Here is a 14,619-nt window from a genome sequence, read left to right on the forward strand (position 1 = left end):
CTTGACTTGAGCCGCTGCGGAAAATTGGGATCTTTGAGTGAGGAATAGGTTATCAGGAGCTTGTTTTCTTCGGCGGTGAGATTCGTGCAGCGAGAAGATGAACCGAAGCTCTGCGGCAGCACCGTCGCCATTGTCGGGGCGGGCTGTGACGAAAGGGGTGGACGAGGAGCTCGCCCTCTTTCTCGAGATGCGGAAGCTGGATAAGGAACGGAACAATCTTCTCCTGCATAACTCTGACGAACTCGATCCCCCATTGGGTAATGCTCTCTCTCCTCCTCTTGTTCGATTGCTCATGACTATGCTGCTCTTCCTCAATTCACATCACTCGAAGCCTTCAGATACCGTCCCCACGATTAGTTGTTGCGAAGCATTTATATCACTTGCTTTGGTTCATTCTGTGTCTCAGGATCAAAACCCGGGACTGCTCCTATATTCAAGATCGCCTCTTCCCCACCTATACGAAAGCCTGGGATTGACGACTTTCTGAATTCTGATGGAGAAAAGAATGACTATGACTGGTAACTTGATCATTGTATACATCTTTCTAGTGATGTATTTGAGTTTTTATCTTAGGGATGCTCCTTGATGCATCAATTCCTTCTATTTATTCTTTTATTTTATATCTATTATGTTTTCTTTGATGCGTTGCTACTTTCTAATTATTCTATCACATTCTACACTTTCCTTCTAATTATTCCATTTATTTGCTTATTATTTTTCTCAATGGATTACTGCTTGGCCAGCTGTTCCAAATGCTAATTCATTAGGAAAGCACCTAGTTTATATCTCAAACATTCCGTGTAACGAGTTAATACATCAAAAATGTGTATGCACTCACATGTGTAATTATTGGGGCAAAAGAATGTCAAAGAAAAATGTTAAGATCACCATATTCATTTTTCCTTGGGATGTTGTATTCATACTCCATCAATTTATTCAGCTAACTCCAGATAGTTGGGACTAATAGAATATAACTCATCATATTCAATTTGATTGTCTTGCAAATAGAATAATAGGCTTCTTTGTTGACATTTATTTTGATAGCCATGTTGAGAAACGATATTGAAATTAAATGGTGAGGTGAATCTTATAGTATGAGTAAGGGAGTTAATACTTTGCCCTTTCTATGATTATTGGTTCATCTAAATTTTTAAATATTTTTTAGATGGTAGTTTTTCATTTATATTCTAACATAATAAAAATTACTGAATATGAAGGGATCATAGAGATGTTAGGTGTAGATTAGGGGTATGATTTGATGACCTATATATGACTTGCTCAGAGAAGTGTGTGTCCATACTTCTTTTATAATTAAGTTCACTTCTGGTAGCAGCCAATTCAGATAAATGGAAAAAAGGCATGAGATAAGCTGCATGAATTATTCTTAACTGTTGGCGACTATGTTAGCTATTCCAAATTTTAGTGGCTTGGTGATCATATGCTATCAGTCTGTGCCTGTTTAGCTTATATCATGCAAAAAAAATTCCTTTTTCCAGGCTTCTCACGCCGCCAGGTACTCCATTGTTTCCATCTCTGGATACTGAATCCAAAAGATCTCCCATTGGTAGCATTGATACACCAAAAGATAGACCAAAAATGCTGAAATCAAGGGTGAGCTATCTAGTTGATATATATACTTAAATCTTTGCACATAGCAGATTGTTAGCTTATGTTATTTATGCATCCTAATCTGTCAAGTAATCATGCATTCATTTGAGGCATGATTACTGCCACAAGATAGAATAGGCTTTGACTTATTTTCTGTATTAGTTGGAGTTTATCTTTGTTTTTTCATCGAGGAACCCATCTATATGGAAAAGAATGACAAAAGTTGTATTAGCACCTTTATCAAATAAGTGATGTGCCTTGTTCATTTATAGTTAGTGGGTTTTGTTTGCTATTTGACTCTCCTAAACTCTCATATTGTCCAAATATTGTGTTGAATTGTGATTTGCTCATGTGATTTTAATTGCCCAAATTTCTCATATCTTCAGCAACTCATCTGTTTACAATTTCTGTCTCTGAGGTGGCAATGACTAATCTAAGTTCGGAAGGGGTAGAGGATTAAATGTGCCTGTTTTGCCAATAAACTGACTGGAAGAAAGAATTTTAGGCTTTTCATTTCATTTAAGTTAGAGTGAGGCTAGGTTAGAGGGTAAGAGGTTGCCTTTACTATTTTCATAGGCATGCAACAACACATTAGTTAAGAGAATATTTTACAACTATAAAAGGTGTGCAAGGACACATCTGAAAATTTCTTAGCATGCTGGTTAAAGCTTAGCATAATGTAGGAAGTCTTTCCCATGTCAATTGAACAGTTGGGGATATTACTAAAGTATGCCTTATATAGAGCTCAGTAGCAGCAGGATAAATCCATATACCCAACTCCTAATAGTTGGGACAAGCAGCTTCTTGTTGTTATTGAAGCCATGTCATTGTAGAGCTCTCAGTGCCCAAGTGTTGGTTGGATGTTACTGATATACCTGTGAAAATCATTGTACTTCTAGGTTTGCTAGACCTAGAGCCTAGTATATGTTCCAGTGGCAGTTATGTCATTGTGAGAGTTTAGATTGGAAGCAACATATATAGCTGACAAAAGATGTCCAAATTTCTAGGCTTGTTCGACTTAGGGCCTAGTTATGTTCCACTGACACTTGTGCCATTGTGGAACTCCCAACGCAGAAGAGTTGGTAGATTGTAAGCAACCTATATAGTCTGAAAAGATGGACATTGTGTTAGCAATACTAGACTAGTTGGTAACTATATTAAACCAATACAATTGTCCAATTATGATTTATTTTGACATAGCTTCATACTGGTTGTCTGTATGACTGGGCTAATATTTTTCTCTACATCTTATCACAAAAGACATTAAATAACTATAGAACCACTACATAATCCATTTTTCATCATCCTTCTCACTTGTTAATGTACGTGGTACAACTGAGATAATTAATCTATTCATCCTGTCTCCTAGGCCAGTTCATTTTCAAACCTAGCCTGGAGGCATTTGACTATTTTATTTTGCAATAATACTTTTTGTCTCTAACCGATATGTTTTGCATGACTAAAATAGAACTCTCCAAATTCTTCTGTTTTGCAATTCATATTAAGTAGTGTATGTCAACTCACATGGTTGTCAGTTTGAAAGTTTTGGAGCTCTTTGATAATTACCTGTTAGAGCTTTGTTTCCCTTCCCTATCGTATAAGAATTTTCAATCAATTTCAACAGTATATCCACAGTGTATACCATGCCACAGTGGACATTTATTGGCTATATCCTTATCCATTTGTATTAGAAGCTGAATTACAATTGCAAATTAGGCTGTTTAATTATTTTTCACTTGTGATGTTATACAGAGAGTCAATGGAATAGGTTTGTTTCATGATATCCGTAGAATTTTGGTAGCTGCATAGTGTACATTCAATATTTTTTATGTTGATAAAGTTGACAAAGATTTCATATTTATCTTTAAATCTGTCTACATTTACAATTATAATTCAACGATAAATTTTGCTACATTTCCTATTTTGATGCTAAGCTTCTGCATATCGATGGAATGTTTTAGTTATCAAATGCTCCAGATCCTCCCAAGAGCACATTGTTGAGGCAGCCAACATCATCATCTGGAACCAACTTGTCCGATCTAGGAACTCGTAGACCGTCTTCCTCTGGTGGTCCGTCTCATAGGGCCTCAAGTTCTGTAACTCCAGATGGTCGACCTGTCTATTCAAAACCTACTAGATCTTCCACTCCTACTTCACGAGCTACTTTGCCTTCAAAGCCACTGGCTCCTCCGCGATCTTCAACGCCTGTAAGATCTTCTACACCAACATCTAGGCCATCTGTCCCTGCAGCAAGCAAGCCTGCATCGAGGTCAGCCACCCCTGCGAGAGGATCCTCTTCCTCATCAAGTGTTCCTGCTTCCACTATACCAACAAGACAACCATCTTTTGTCGCAAGATCCAGTCCAACAGTGTCTAAAAGTTCTCTGCCAACAATTTCCAAAACCTCGCCAACAATATCTAAAAGTCCAGCACCATCGCGAGGAACCACTCAAACCATAAAACCCAAACCATTGAAACCCTCGGATATCCCTGGTTTTTCTCACGATGCACCTGCCAACTTGAAGACATCTTTGCCAGGGAGATCCTCCTCCATCTCTCGTGGTAGACCAGGAGCACCCAGCAATCGGTCATCTTCTGTTGAGCCTGCACCCACTGCCAGACCAAGACGACAGTCTTGTTCTCCATTGAGAGGGCGGGCTGCAAATGGTGCTGTCGCGAAAGGTAGTTCCGTTCCACCACCAAGCAGACAACAAGCAGGTTGTACGGACAATGTGAACCCCGTTATAATGGGAAATAAGATGGTTGAACGGATAGTCAACATGAGAAGACTTGCACCACCAAAAAAAGATGACCAGGGATCGAGCCATAATAATCTTTCCGTTAAATCTTCTCTTACTCCAGATAGTGCTGGCTTCGGAAGGACTTTATCAAAGAAATCATTGGATATGGCATTGAGGCATATGGTAATATTATTCATCAACCTGCATTTAGTTTTTCCAAGATTGTTAGCCATGTGCTATTTAATAAGCCAAGTTTAGATATAACAACTCCTGATTGGAGGTGCTTACAACTGCAGGATATACGACGAAGTGTTCCCAACAGTCTGAGACCATTGATGGCAAATATTCCAGCATCATCGGTTTACAGTGTGAGGTCAGGATCCTCAAGAAGCAGGGGAATCAGCATTAGTGATTCTCCTGTCGCCACAGGCAGCCCAGTCAGTTCGGAACAAAGTGTCAGTAACAATGCGATCCGTTTCGATGCGAGTGAACAAGATTACTAAATGAAACACATACACGTTAATTAAGATAAGATTTTGTAATGTAGGAGGTGGATACATTAGTTTCCATTGTGGTTGTCATCAGAAGAGGAGCCTCAAGTAGGTCACTCTGTGTACAACATGAAATACATATGTATTTGAAAGTTGATCTCTGTGGCTTGGTTATTTGTATGTATCATCTCATTAATATGTTGATTGTGGCAGCCTCTGGATCTATCATACTACAATGTTCTCGATTTCCTCTATATTGCGACTTTGCATAGTTTGTTGTGGATTGTGTGAAACTGGGTATTCATGCTCTGTTTCATTGATAGGAGGGAATGGTATGGAATTGGAATGCAATCAAATGGAGTAAGAGAATTGAATGGAATTCTACATGCTATTTTTTATTGGGTTGCTTTAACTGAATGGTAGAATGAGTGGGATGATTCATTTTGTGTTTAGCTAATCAGTTAATTCGATATGCTCAGTTTGTCGTCTCCTGGTGTGTTTGGATCATCCATCGTCTATCGTATATTTAAAAAGATTAGGAAATCATTTTTATTCCATTCCATCCAATCAAATATGACATAAGTTCATCCCACTAATTGAGATTGACTACATAAATATTGTCTTTGCATTGAATTGTTTATAATAATTATTATCATAGATAATTATATCTTTTTTTCTCTTACTCTTAGCACAAGGCAAGAAATAGCTGAGAATGTTACTGTCATTGAATCAAGCAAATTGCAATGTCTTTCACTCGAATGAACTTAAAAGGTTCGCACACCAAACTATGATTGCAAAGAAAGTTCAAGCAACTGGTGCAAGCAAAACTGTCTCCATCAAAATTTCGCATCCATCGATCCATTTGAAGTAGCCAAAATATGGTGATTGAGACGACAACTATAGAGCTGGAGTTTCCATTGCAATTTGAAGGAAACAAAGGATTAAGGCTTCACTAGCTCTCTTATGAATTGCTCGACTTGTGATATCTCTCCCGTCAACCCTGATGCCTCTGCCACTGTCACCTTGTTTCGGCAATGAGAAAAATTGAATGCCTCGCCAGGCACCCCGAGCGTGTACTCACTGGTTAAATCAGCAGCTGAAATTGCACTTCTCGATGCACGAAGCTTGTCGCTGCAAAAAAAATAAAGAAAAAAAAAACAAGTATCGCATCATCATCTAAGTAGAATGGTGGTATCGAATTCATGCAAGGATGTCTCCAATTAATCGTATACGAACCGTAGACATTTGAGCAATGAGAGAAAACATAGTGTTGTACTGGTGTCATCCGGTGTGAAAAAAGACCTGACTGGTTTTAGAGAACTCACAGATATGAAAACAAGGTAACATTTGGTACACTGCTTTCAACTGGTGGGTACGATGGTCATTACAAACATAACAAGGAAAGAAATAAACAAGGAAAGAACTGAAGTGGAAAGGAATTAAAACATAACAATTGATGTAAACATTTTTTATAAATAAACCAATGAGTAATTAACCTTTTATCTAACTAAAATAGTGAAAGAGTTTATCATATATATTTTTATGAACAGAGAAAGAAAAAACTTGTTAGCAGATTAATAGAAATACACGGAAGCCACATAAAATAGGCACCCTCATTAATCAGTTGTTACATCAATATTCATGAACAAAGACCACAGTAGCACAGCATAATGAAAAGATAATTTAGAAGAGCAAAATCTACTAGTTCATTAATCACCAGCAGGCATAACCAACACTTTCAACGCTTGCTGAGTGTGACACTTGCTCTTGATAAATCATTTTTCTCGTGCATTGTTTAGATATTAATAAAAGGTTGTTGAAGTATAGCATATCAAGAATGTTATGAGCCACCCAATTGTGAGAAGCCATTAAATTATCAAACCCAATCATCACCCAAAAATGCTTAAGCTCAGGTCATTATAACCTCGCGCATCTATGTTTATAAATCCTCTCCATTAGCCCACAATTTACAATTTATTATGTGGGACTAGACTAGGATCTTGTAATATCTCTCCATGACATCCCAGTGAAGGCTAAGAGTCCAAATAATAATCCAGAATTATCATTACAGGATGCCAAAGTGATAACATAATAGACTTTGGGGATAAATAGACATTTTTGAAAGTCTGGTGGGGAAGTTTAAGTATGAGAAGGTGTGGCAATTAAATTAGATCGAGAAGAGGAAAATAAATAAAAATAAAACAGAAAAAGGAAGCAGTGAAATAAAACAATAATATGAAATACAGAACAAGCCACAAAAGAACAAATGAATAACAAAAAAGCTTTCTCCTTGATTGTTTCATTTATTCTAAGGTAAAATAAGTCTTTCATCAGGTTTATGCCTCCTAAATTAGATATTGGTTATGAAACTAAACTGGTGCTTGATATTGAAAATTTCAGATAAATGATAGGATATCAAAGTCTCACATTTCCTTCTCCAACTGTTTCTTAATGAATTCCTTAGAATGTGCCGTCACTTTATCTGCTTTGTTGCACAGTATCAAAATAGGAATTCTCCGCTTCACCACAGTTGACTTTGTCAGTATGTCATACAAGTACCTAGCGGAAAGACAATAAAAAAACACTTATTCTCACTGCACTTTATATACAAGTGTAGGGTCAGAAAGGAAAGTCCCATTTAAAATGGTTACTACAGCATGACATTCAAAGGTCAACAACTAGGCTATAATTTCTAAATTATGAAACTATATCCTATTCCTAAAGAATGATACTGCAGATAAAATAGCACAGAATAAGTTTATTGTGCATCAGAAAAGTGAGTTAGCAAATTACTCAGCAGCAGCTCTGCAGTTTGGTAAGAAGTCCAAGCTATCCACAGCAAAAATGACACCAGCTGCATGAAGCAAGAACTCATCAAGCTTTGGTCTTAGCCTTGAATGCCCAGGAACATCAACCAAACGAACTGGATTTAGTTTTCCCTTCTGTGCAAAAGAAAGGAAAACGAATTTGTGATGAGGATCCTGCTATTGTTTCAATAACCAACTTGCTTCAGGCTAGTAGCTTTATGCAGCTAGTCGGATACCTTTTCCAGCTCAGAATGCAGCACAAAAGTACCATCATTTGGTTCCATTGATGTGACAGTTCCTAGATGGGGTGAGCCATCACGAAGCTGAAACACAAATAATCAGGAAGAATATATAGATCATGCATCCAAATAATAAATATAATCTGTGTCTCTTCATCTGCTTTACTCAATAAGTTTATTTGAATTTGGCCACTGTAGTACCAGTCTAAATTTGTTCCTCCAAATTTTTACAACTCAATATGCTCCTGCAGCTTGCTCTATTTCACATAACTTCAGAGGGAAAACTAAATCCAGTTCTTCAGAAGGAAAAGTGAAGGGAAAACCTTCATCATCTTGTAATGAAGAGAGAGAGAGAGAGAGAGAGAGAGAGAATACTCTTTCAAGTATTTATCAATTTTGAAACATGATTTTAATAAGTTATCTTAGTTTTTAGTTATTTAACAAAAATGACTCTTTCTTGAATATTTTGATTGAAAAAACGTGATATCAAAAACTGCATTAGACTGCTGATTAAGAATGCCTAAACTAAAATTGTTAATTTTTTTCAATACAAAAGAAGCAAGCTAAAACCCACCAACCTCTTTTGATGCTGCATCCATTATCAGAGCAATGAAAGAGAAAACTCCTAATACTGAAAGCCAAGCAACTAACATCAACAACTACCATTTACTAATTAATTAATCAAAACATGTTCTTATAGGATTCAGATACGTTACAATTTTCACTTCTAGCTCCAACCACTACAGAAAAACAATTTAAACTTATCTTCCAGAATGTAATAGTAAATTACCAACAAACAATATTTACATGAAACAAAAATACATGTAATACCTGATAAAACAGAACAGTTTTCCCACTACCACTTAAGCCTGCGAGCACTATGGTATTGGACTTTGTATGTCTCAGTATACGAACTGTAAAGTAATAGTATATTTGAGCAGAATTTAGTAGTTAAACAATCAACAGAAGATAACGTGGAAAGATGTTAAAGGAGATTATATATATATATATATATATATATATATATATATATATATATATATATATATATAAGAGAACTTACACAAAGCGAAGAAAGCAAGGGTAAATACTAGAACTGCAACAGCAACATAAAATTGCTCTACAGGTTGCTGACGAACCCATTCTTCAATTTGCAGTCTCCACTGATCCATACCTAGAGGAAAATAGTAAATATCCACTCACTTTCCTGAAGCATAATTGAAAAGGAAACGAACATAATCAAAATAAGTTACGGCAAGAAGATTACAATATTTTAGCAAATCTCAGTTTTACTTGTCGATTTGAAACCAAACATGTCTATACCCATGAAATTATTACATATTTTGACCTCTTCTCCTGGTGAAATGCTTGGCAAGAATGACGGGGATGCTTTAGTGAACGACGATCAAATGCATTATATCAAAAAGTTAACGAGTTGAACCGGATTATTATGTCGCGAAAGAGACTAAAAATCTTAAATCAAGCAATTCGTTCTATAGAATTTTTCGTGCGGCGACGAAGTAGCTTTCTCTTTTACCTGCCATGCGGCGAGTCTAAGGGGCGATCCGGCAAGGGGAATCCAAGAAGGCAGAAGAAGCAGCGCCCGGTCTCAGAGGGGGGAGGCGCGACTGATGGAGGTCCAGCAGGCGTGACGATATCGATCGGTGTTAGGGCTCACTGGAGAAGACGAAATTTAGGAAAGGGAATTAATTTCACCGGCTCGTATGTTTATTTGCAATTTACTCCTTGAAATTTCCAAAATCTTATTTTACCTTACAAAGGCTTCCAAAATTCATTGTATATATCAAACTCACCCAAAAATAAAAAACAACAATTCAGTACTTAAAATTATGATATGGCAAATCGTTTGGCTCTAAGAGCATCCGCAACGCGCTGTTAATCGGGCGTTAATAGCAAACGTGGAGGAGCGAAGGAAGGACGTGGAAGAGTGAGGGAGGAGTGAGGTATTGAACGCGTTCAGAGTTCTGAACGTGTTAATAGGTGGGCCCGTGCTTTTTATTTTTATTTTTTTTTAATATTAATGCGTTCGTAGAGGCAGCATAGTGTGTATGATGATCGACCACGTGGTCAACCACCATATGATGATCGACCACTGGTCGACCACCACTCAACCACGTGTTAGTGGACCCAATCGACCACCACTCACCTTCAGTCCATTTCTCATAATCAAAGATTATTACGTAATTTATTTTATTTTATTTTTATTATTTTTTATCAACCTCTTTTAATGTACATATTTATCATAATTGTATATAATATAATTGAAATATTTATTGATTATTTAAGTAGATGCTTATACATCTTAAATGTGTCTCACCCAATAACAACAATAATCATTCTGCAGGACTACTACAACTTAATCCTAATGGTGCAAGTAGTGGTCGTAGGTAAATATATATGACAATTGATGATCTGCTTGCCTTCCAGACTGCTTCAAATGTCGAGTTGTTTGTCGATAATTTGAAGTCACAACACATCTGTAGAAATAAAAAAGACTACTTTGTTTAACTAATCATTCACAGGGAAAACCTGAGACTTTACATCACAAGGAAGACATGGCAAGTCTTAACTATAACAAGAACACTCAAAGAGCAACTAACTAACCTTGATATTCAACTGAACTTTCATCAAGGATCAATTATCACGTAAAGCAACTCTGGAAAAAAAAATTCCAGAGTAGAATCTGTTAAGCTGATAACACAAACATCAACAAGAGTTTAAATGACCGAAAACATAGAAATGGCCTTGTACACTATGTATGAAGATATGTCAGTATCACCAAAAGAAAAATGATATAAAGACATGAAACAGATGTGAAATATACAATTAACGAGGTTTTTTGTGGCATTATCTCTTGTGTTACATGAATTTTTAAGGTTTTAAGCCAAGATGATCAGAAAGTCTTGGCTCTGCAAGAGTTGCAGCATTCTTCTTACGCTGTTGAGAGAGTCTGACCGAGGAGCATAATATCACCTGCGAGTGCAATAAACAGATGAGCAATACCAACTGCTGATCATTTGCATGCATACCTAGAAAGAATGAATTATATAATTCATTGCAGATTCTCAAGGGAAAATTGAATCAAGTGATTTTAAATCTTAGACGTGATGAAGTTGCCTGCATTATATTTTGGCACACCACAATTTGTTCGCACAATCTTGCTATTTTAGTATAGAAGTTTGAAGTGGTAATTAATAATCATGGTCTCACTATGGATCTACAATTACATGCCTTAATAATTCTGTGAGGCAGGGTTTCCCAAATGCTCACCTGTTGATGTTGTGGAAGAGATTATGATGCCCACCATGGGTGACTTGAATGACCTTGATATAGCATTTTGGAGTGCTAAGAAGGGGAAAAAACTAATTTGCAATCATTGTGGCAAGATAGGCTACAAAACAAGGACATGTTGGAACCTGTATCGACACCCCAGTGATAACAAATGAGCACCAATGGACAAGAGAATAAACTCAATCAATTCGACTTCACAGAAGATCATCTCCAACAACTGATGACCCTCATGAATAATTTTAATATTGGGAAAGATCATCTCAAAGATAAAGGGCATCAACCCACAAGATAGGAAAGTGATACATATACATATTGTCTGACATGAGAAAATTGAAGGCTACTATTTCAGTGATCATTCTAGATGGAAATAGTTTGAAGCCACTCACATAAGAAGAGTGGAAGTTGGACCAGGCTTCTTTTGCTTAGAGTAATGATTCTCAAGATTCGAAAATCCCAATTCCAATGATACAGAGAGAAGAGCCAGAAGATGCAGTGACATGCCAGAGTGAAGATAGAGAAGTAGAAAGAGGCACTGAAATGCAAGAAAGTTGGAAGAGAAGAAGAGTCAACACAACTTAAAGCAATGTCTTCGAAGAGACGAACTCACAATGAGATATGGACAATTGAAGACCTATTAATTGAGAAAGAGCCTATAAGGTGTTTATAGGCAGATTAAATTAAATGAAAGGTCAATAAGCGCGAATGCTTGGCTAATTGTTAAAGGATACACACAAAAGGAGGGAGTGGATTTCCATGAAATTTTTGCCTTAGTGGCTAAGATGGCAGCCTTTGATGTCTTCTCAATGTAACATTACTGAAAGATTGGACTCTATACCAAATAGATGTTAACAATACTTAAAGAAGCTTCTTGAAAATGATTTGGGTGTTGGTTTTAATCTGTCTATTCAATGGACTTATAAGTTATTTTGTAACACACGAGTTTCATGTCGTTACGAACAAACCCATTAAGTGTGATCTAATTGATATTAATTGCGGTTATTGGATATGGATTTATATGTGTAGAACTCATTAACCCGTATTATGTTATCAATGATGGGTTGATAAATAGGACATAGTCCCTATAGGATTGTGCAATTTGAGATCTCCCGCTTCCCATTGCTGAGGAGAGTACGGCATCATCACTCTAGTTCTTACGGAAGATCTATTTGTTGTTCTTCTTCTCAGGATCACCAGACTTTATGGACGACGTTGAGACAATAGCAAATCGGCTACATTTACGTCCATCGTCCTTATTGTTTAATTTTTTGTTATGTTGTAAATTTCGATGTTACCAGATCTTGTGCATGAATTTGTTCTTGAGTTCGTATGGTTTGTTAGAACTTTTATTAGGATTCATGATTAGAGAACCTCTATTGAGAAGTTCACTTGCATCGTCAAGTATTCTGGCTTCAAGCAGTAAGAGTCGAACTATTACTTATTTAATTATTCACAGGGTGATATAAACTTGATTGTCTTACTTTATCTTGATGAACTTATTCTTGTAAAAAATAGCCCAAATTTATGCTCAAATTTTAAACGCTACTTAGTTTGAGATTAAATATCTTAGGCCACCAAAGCACATCTCAAAATTGAGGTAGCAAGATGAAGGTCTACTTTTTCTTGTGCCAACAGAAGTATGTATTAGACATTCTTTAAGAATATTGGGCTGGAAGTCAACTTTGCAATGGAGCAACAACACTGATGAAACTCTACTAGAGAATCCTATAAGATAGCATCATCTGGTGGGATGACTCTTCTACTTAACCACCACTCTGCAAGAATTGTGTTGCTAAGTTAATATTATCTCACAATTATGTAAGCTCCAAGACGAGAGCATTGGGATGTTGGGACAAGAGTTTTACAGTGAAATCTAAAGAAAATTCCAAGATTAGAAATCTTGCTCCAAAGGTTGACTTCCCCTAACCTTGTCACTCAGATTTTGAAGTTGTCCATTGACTTGGTGTTCCCTACGAGTTCCTTTATCACGCTTGGAGGATGCCCTATCTTTCTGTGAGACCAAGAGATAAACAACCATCTCAAGATCCTTAGCAGAAGAAGAATAGGTCAATGGCAATAGCCAAGTGAGTTGTTATGGATAAAAGGTTTACTGGTATCACTTGGGGTCAAGCACCTCAAATGATGTACCTTTGTTGTGATAGTCAAGCCACTCTCCACATTGCAGCTAATCCAGTGTTTCGTGAACAGACAACATATTAAAATTGATAATCAATCCGTGAGAGAGCATGTTCAGTTTGTGGACAGTTTAACAGGTCGTGTCTCAACCAAGTAGCAGTTGACTGATATCTTCATCATGGCACTTGGAGGAGATTGTTTTCACTTTCTACTAGGCAAGTTGTGCATCACTGATGTGTATGCTCCAACTTTGACAAATCTTAGATAAGTCAAAAGACAATTCTTGGAAAAGTCAAAAAATATTTGATTGATGAGCACCTAACCAATAAGCTTACAATTCCGCAACATAGTTTGCAACTGATATCATTGTGTTAGTGTGTTTTAAGGTGAACAATGAAATGCATCAACAAGGTTGTATATTATATTTTCATGCTGTGAAGGAAGGATATGTAAAAGACCAAACATTTAGATGTTATACAAGATTGATTAATATATGTCATATAGTTTATTTGGTACATTTTGGAATAACAGCTCATTTAACTGTTGAACTTCTTTTGCATAGCCCATAAGCATTCACAAGATACTAGTCTTGCCCAATGCCATGATTGATAATTACCTATCAGAAAAAGCAGGATAGACTTTCTATTTTATGACACAATGAAGAACATAACAACCTAGCTGATACACTTTTTCAGCAGCTATTCGTCTACTTTCCTATTGGCATTCCCTTTTCAAGTAGGACAATCCCCATTGGTTTCTACTCACATGTATCTACATGTAGGCGCTGTTATAAAAAGTGCCTGTGGGATCTCAAGTGAAGTTGCTTGACTGAATGGCAAAGGTATTAATCTAGAATCTGGCAAAATAGACAGGCAATTGTCAGACTTCAAGTTAGGATGTTGTTGCATCTCTACTCTTGGTGTTTATAAATCTGCATCAACTCTCAATAGGGTTAGGCATCCCTCGTATTCATTAACCTTTGTTGAGAAAGGGTCTGCGATGAAATTGTTGTTGTAGATGTACCACACTATTAGTGTGGATCATTTGCCTAGTTCAGTATTATAGCCTAAATTGGCTAGCACATGGAACTTTTCTATGCAAGCCATAAGCCAATAACATGCTCCAATGTGCAACAACAGAGACCAAAGAATTAAAAGTTGCAATTTCAAGTGTGATCACCCTATTCAGTAGCGTCTAAAGGTAATGGACTTGGCCATTTAGGGGGGGAAAAACTTAGCAGTACCTCTTCTGACAACTCGAGGAAATGCTCTTTCACTTCGGCAATCGA

At 36.8% G+C, this 14,619-nt stretch overlaps 2 protein-coding genes across 2 annotated transcripts; one reads left to right on the forward strand and one right to left on the reverse strand.

Annotated features, from left to right (window-relative positions):
- Positions 1 to 5,094, forward strand: LOC141831937 (uncharacterized). Its single transcript, XM_074719368.1, has 5 exons — positions 1 to 257; positions 407 to 518; positions 1,497 to 1,611; positions 3,570 to 4,532; positions 4,646 to 5,094. Exons 1-5 carry the CDS (start codon positions 98 to 100, stop codon positions 4,850 to 4,852), a joined length of 1,557 nt encoding a protein of 518 aa, XP_074575469.1. The 5' UTR covers positions 1 to 97; the 3' UTR covers positions 4,853 to 5,094.
- A 457-nt stretch (positions 5,095 to 5,551) lies between these two features.
- Positions 5,552 to 9,563, reverse strand: LOC141831904 (uncharacterized). Its single transcript, XM_074719324.1, has 7 exons — positions 9,424 to 9,563; positions 8,950 to 9,060; positions 8,718 to 8,800; positions 7,884 to 7,970; positions 7,634 to 7,782; positions 7,268 to 7,399; positions 5,552 to 5,971 (listed from the first exon to the last, which is right to left on the reverse strand). The coding sequence occupies exons 1-7, from the start codon at positions 9,428 to 9,430 to the stop codon at positions 5,782 to 5,784; spliced, it is 759 nt and encodes a 252-aa protein (XP_074575425.1). The 5' UTR covers positions 9,431 to 9,563; the 3' UTR covers positions 5,552 to 5,781.
- Positions 9,564 to 14,619: the final 5,056 nt, after the last annotated feature.

The sequence above is a fragment of the Curcuma longa genome, chromosome 7, assembly GCF_044706935.1.
Source record: "Curcuma longa cultivar G26 ecotype Majalengka, Jawa Barat chromosome 7, ITB_CL_G26_1.1, whole genome shotgun sequence".
Classification (NCBI taxonomy): domain Eukaryota; kingdom Viridiplantae; phylum Streptophyta; class Magnoliopsida; order Zingiberales; family Zingiberaceae; genus Curcuma; species Curcuma longa.